This window comes from Cariama cristata, unplaced genomic scaffold (assembly GCF_000690535.1).
Source record: "Cariama cristata isolate BGI_N322 unplaced genomic scaffold, ASM69053v1 scaffold11999, whole genome shotgun sequence".
Classification (NCBI taxonomy): Eukaryota; Metazoa; Chordata; class Aves; order Cariamiformes; family Cariamidae; genus Cariama; species Cariama cristata.
This window is the reverse complement of record NW_009637494.1, coordinates 64,226-70,225: the sequence shown is the minus strand read 5'-3', so window position 1 is coordinate 70,225 and position 6,000 is coordinate 64,226. Positions and strand designations below refer to the sequence as shown.

At 36.9% G+C, this 6,000-nt stretch overlaps 1 protein-coding gene across 1 annotated transcript in view; it reads left to right on the top strand.

Annotated features, from left to right (window-relative positions):
• Positions 1 to 1,893: 1,893 nt before the first annotated feature.
• The window catches only part of MYO3B (myosin IIIB), a gene marked incomplete at its 5' end in the record, with an annotated part of 57,522 nt that continues 53,415 nt past the window's right edge, over positions 1,894 to 6,000 (top strand). The window contains one exon of the mRNA XM_009708350.1: positions 1,894 to 2,049. Coding sequence (XP_009706652.1) covers positions 1,894 to 2,049 — 156 coding nt within the window. The remainder of the gene's footprint in view (positions 2,050 to 6,000) is intronic.

The window sequence follows — 6,000 nt, the reverse complement described above, 5'->3', positions numbered from 1 at the left end:
AGCTTTTCAGACTGAAATCTCCACTTCACGTACTTCTTGTCATCAATCTGTGATTTTGTATACTGCATAGCTTTTGTTGTTTTGGTTTGGTTTGTTTTTTTTTTTCCTCTGCCTTCCTGTTTAATGTTATCTTTGTTTTCAAATGCTTTTTTCCTTTTTCTTAGGAAACATATAAATTTAACCAGGATTGGCATGGATCATATTGTCTCTGTGTGTGTATTGACTTTCAAAAACCATGGATCACAAAATGCAAAGTTGGGGGGGGGAGTTGTCACAACCTTTTGAAGGCTAATGATGGATCTTTTCATGGCGGGAGGCAGGGGGGTGGGGAGGAGAAGGACTGGTATTTATAGCCTTGCATTCAGAGGGATGGAGATAAAGCAGGTTTGGTTACTTTAGTCTTTCTATCAGGAGGCTACAGTTCTAGCTTACAGCAAAATTCACCAAAGTAGTTATAAAACTGGTAGCATGTTTTACAGACTGTCTTTTCTGGGCTAGATGTGCCAAGAAGAGGTTGGAAAAATGGTTTTCAGGAACCTAAAGTATTAAAATTATGTTCAAAGATTTTTCAGGATCATTTTAAGACCAGACTTTAGGCTTCAGTAAAGTACTTGAGGTGAGGTTAAACTTTAATCATTTGCTAATGTGTTTGATAGTATTTGAAATCAATTAATATGTATGGTTTTTTTTTAGATTTTAGTTTAAATTTTGCAAATTGTTATTGATACTGCTAGAATATAAATTATTCTAAAAGGTATTAAAGTTTCTTTGAACTTTTGGCTAAAAAGATAATCTTTATTTGTAATATTTGACTGTGCTAAGGAAGTACTTCAAGTGTATCTCTTAATATCAGCAAATATGAGATGTAATTGTAAAGTATGTAATATGAATGCATCTTATCAAATAAACTGATCTTGGGCTATAATTCGCTGAAATGATAGGTGCTGGAAGGGAGATATATACTGAATTGCAGCATTTCTTTTTCACATTCTCAAATAACGTCAGTATTCTTACTTGAGCACAATAAACAGAATACTTTAACGTAAAGAGTTAGGGGGTACTTTAAAGCAGTCTAATCCTGTTCCATCATTCTTCTGTTTGAACTGTATTATTTCAGTTTTTTTATACAGAAAAGAATTTAACTTTAGTAATGGCTCCCTCAATTTTAAATCTCAAGTATATAAATTAGCATGATACTTTATTTTATGCTAATTTAATAGGATATATCTCTTTACTCATTGCTAGATCACCTGTTCCTATCACAGACAGAACTTTAGTACCCTGGCTAGCACTTAATTCTGACTCATTCATTTCTCTTCTGGTCTGAATTACGTAGGTTTGCAGAATTTTCTGTGAGTCTTATGCTAACACTTATCATTGCAATATGGAAGATCTACATGAAACATTCATTTTACAATAAAGTTCTATATCAAATTGTTCTGTGTTGTATCACAGGTTTCACTTGTGGTTTTTAGTAGGCTATTTCCTACAGTTCTTAGTCAAACTCTCATTGGAGAATAGGTAGAAAATTAAAGTAAATGAAGTATTGTCAATTTATCTTAGGTTACATTTAATGTATATTAACTGTACAGCACTTACAAGATATGATACGATGCCATTTTTTCATAGTAAACTCATTACAGTTAAAAAGAGAGATTAAATAAGCTCAAATTCATAGCCTTTGTACTAGTGTACTTGTAGGGTGAATTCACTTAGTTAAGTATTTTATGCCAGATTTATTCCGATGTAGAGGAATGGTCTTATTGCATCCTGAGGAACTCAAATTTGTGGAAAAAGAGACTATTGTACAGTAACAGCCACACAGAAAGCCAACTCAAATCATGCTGTAATGAAATAACATCATTGCCTGAGACCAGTATTTCTCTGTCACAGGTGTCTTATCAAGGATTTTGAAACGCGTCCTTCAGTCACCCATCTTTTGGAGCATCCATTTATTAAACAAGTACATGGTAAAGATATGTCTCTGCAAAAACGACTAGCTGAGCTCATCCAAGAGCAACAGCAGCTAGGCTCCATAGCCAAAACAAGGTACTGTACAACATATATGCTGCAGCCCTCCTTCCCCACACTAACCCTGGAAGCACAAGTTGAAACTTCGAATGCACAGACATTTACTGTTTCAAATGATCATATTAATGCATTGACTAGCAGTATTATTAGCATGAGTGCTGCATGCCATGTGAATGCAAGAGACATATTTTCCTACTGATACTTTTTTAAGCTGATTTGGTCAGCCATAATGCAGCCTTCTCCTGGCCTTCTTTCTCGCACTGAACTCTATTTATATGTATTCACTTTTGGCTCAGTCGCAGAAATGCTAATAATTCCAGAATGTTCAGGTTTGTGGAAATATGTATTGCCATGATGAAAACCCGTATCTTATTTTGGTAGCGGATCTTTAAAAATACAAATGTGAACAATGAAATGACTACTAGAAAAGGTTAAGAACAGAAGACTTTAAAGTTTGCTGTTTGATTAGATACTGTTAGTAAGAAGGCTATTTGGTACTTAATTTTTTTGTCTGTAGCTTAATAGTAACTGCTATTTTTCATTCAGCCTAGTAATTAATTTTAAAATGTGCTTAAAAAGGAATGAATGTTTATCAGCAACAGTGGGATTTTTTTACTTTTGAGGCTGATTGTAAATATCTTTCTTTAGTTGTTGTCCAGAGGGTGGCAGAATTTCACTGTTTCAAAAGAATTAAATGCAAATGAACACACCTTCCCAGGCTCAGCAATTGTACTGTAATATGAAATTTGTCTAGAGTGAGATAAGCTCTCGCCCATTATTATAAACAAACACCTACTAATGTTGATGAAGAAAACTGAATGTCATTATTCATAAGTCATAAACATGTATATACTTATATGCCATAAGACTTAGCTTAAATGCTAAAAGCCCAAACAAAAATTTACAAGTTAAAATAAAGGAATAGCTGTAAGTACAGTTTCAAGGTGAAGTTGACTTCCGTGGTTTGTTTTTTTTTTTTTCTTTTCTGGAAAAATATACCAGGTACTGCTTACTGTGGGTGAGGGAGCTATGCCAGTGTTACAGTAGAATTTTCTGCTTTATCTAGCCTTCTAAGCAAACCTTCTCATGTACACCTCACGAATCAGATCGTCTACAGCTGTGGATTGGCTGGCTCAAAAGGTATCAGAATTTTCCTAGCTGCTGACCAAATAGAAGATATAGACAGAGTGACATGATCCTTGTGCTAAGAGGAGCTCTGAAATGGATTCCTCGTGGTATTCTGATACATTCTTCTGAGATCAATCTCCGTAATGTGGAGTGAGAAGGAATCAAGACCAAGACAGCATTTCTTTCCTCAAGCCTTTCCATATATTAACTGCCAGTGCTGTGACAGACAAGCTTCTGCACCTTATGCTTATGCATGACTGAAATGGAAGAAGGATTTTGCTTCCCAGTACCCCCAGTATGAATCAGTGCTCACCTGAAGGAGTTTAACTCCTTGTCCTTCCTGTCCCCACCTGACCCATTTAAATATTTTGTTTGCCAAGGGTGATTATTTGCAACTCGGGGGCAGTAGCACCTACAGATTGCAGTGGTAAAGGGGACTCTGTTGCAATGGGTTTAGTCCTAATCTTACCCTCCCTACCAGTCTGAGTTTTATTATTGTCCCCGATGCCCCCAAATTTAGTTGGCCAACTAATCCCAGGTTCCCCGTCCCAGGTTGTTATCTGACCCATCTTTCCCATCAGTCTCCATTCACTGTTCATTCTGTTTGTCCTTAAGGCTTTGTTCTCCTTTTAGAGTCAGCTTCTTGTGTCTTCCTCTACCACTCCGATAGCTTGTGTTTCTAATCTCCACCTTCTTCAGCAAGTCCTAGTCCAGGTTCTTCTATTTTTCCAACCATTTCTCTGTTCTTGGTGTTCCTCCTCACCTGATAATGTAGCTTATAGCCCTCTTGATCTTTCTGATGACTAAATTCACCTTTCCATGTCTGTTATACTTTCTCTTCTACTCTTAAAGCTCTGCTGTCAGCAGATTCTTTGTACCCATCTTGTTCTTTCCTGGGCTCTTGGTTTGCTTTTAGCCATGCCTCTGAATTTAGGTGGCTTCTTCCTCTGCTGGTGAATGATAAGAGGGCAGATGTGATTAGACTGCTCGAGAAATAGTTGTCTTTCCCTTCACTTTGAAGCTGGTGGACGTTGCTATTGTCTTCACTTTGAAGCCAATGGGCCTAACTGCTATTAAAGAATGTCTTTCTGATTGTTGTAGCATTATACTGTGGTATCCTTACTTGTTCTTTGAAGCAGCAGCCCACTTTGATCAGGGCTGAGACCATACTCAGTGAGGACAAAAAATTAGTAATCATTTACCATTGAATCTACAACATATTGTTCAGAATGATGAAGTGCTGATTTTCCAAAGATTTGAAACTTTATCAAATTGGTACAAACTTTAATGAGATTGCAAAAGCTCATCCCTGCTGAATATCAAGTCTGTGGGCCTGTCAGTTAATACTGAACTGCAAATATAAGATTCTTACAAGAAAACCAACCACCAGGAGCATCTAATTATAATTTCCCCTAGAGGATAGACATAGTCTCATAATAGTAAAGAGCTTGGCTCTGTATTAGGGAGATAGTACCTCCTAGGAAAACTGGTATCAATTAAAAGCCTTTAAAAACTCTGTAATGCATTTATAAAATAATTTTCAATACAGAATGTGACATGCAGAAGAACACATGACCAGATGATACTGTAAAAAAAATTACTGGCATTCATTTGTGGTGATCTGTAGAAGTCATCTGAATGTAGAGTCACCACTTCAAAGAAAATAGGCCACTTAAAACCAATGTTGAGTAAAACCTTTCTATTATACCATTGAATATATATGCATGCTTTTTCTGTTTATTGATGTGCCCATGACAGTTACAATGAAACATGCATTAATTCCCTGGTGTTCAAAGGTAAAGAAAAGTAGATGCCCTTTTTTAGGAGTACAGCAACACTATAGATCAATCATTTAAAAGAAAAGTTCCTAGAGCACAGGCTGAAAATTTCCAGAAACTGGAAAATCATCAGGATGCTGGTGCTAACAGCACTTCTACTGTGAGGGAACCCAGGGAGTCACTGCTGATGACAACTGATCAGGAGGTATTGGGGGTTTGTCTCATTTGAAAGTCTTCCAGCATCAGTGCTTTGCATTTCAATCTTTTGATTATTTACTGATTCAGCATTTGTGGTTTTTTTAATAGGATTCTCTTTCCAATTGAACTATACCCGTTTTGCCTATTTTGGGACATCACTTACAAGGTCATTGTGCCTGAGAGCAAATCTGCAGACTACAGAGTCAGTACTACTGATTTAGAGGGTATGATGGAGAGATGTGGAGAGCTGATCTAGCAGTTCACTGCTACTGAAAAAGAGAGAAAACTGGCTTCTTTGTCTCATTTTCCCACAGCTCCTAGGAACAAGCTCATGATGCTGTTTTTATTGCAGTTCCAGTGATTGTCAAAACCTTCTGAGCTAGAACTTCTAAAGTGAGAGAAAAAAACTAAGCCAGCAGAAACACACAGATTATTTTCTACTCTGTTACTGATTGCAGAGGGGTGCCTCAACTGATACAGCTGAAGTAAAGAAAGGAATACTTCACATGACCAGGAATAAGGGGGAGAGGGGTAGAAAGAAGCAAGCTGTCCCCTTTTGGCAGGATCATCTGTGTTGACTTCTGGAGGCACAGACTGAAACATCTCCTTAATTCAGTTTCTTTCATTCTTCATTTATAAACTTCTTTGTGTGCAGTATAGCTAGGCTTAATTTCAGCACAGTTCTCCATACCTCTGAACTGAAGGGGCACTTGTTTGTCTTTGCTGAGCTCAAAGGAGCCTACTAACACACACATTTGTGGTTATCATGTTTGTTGCTGATAAACATATTGTTGTCACTTTGCCATGAGATAACTTACTGGAGAGATTTATACTCTATTATTTCCTTTAGGTTAGAAATTAATAA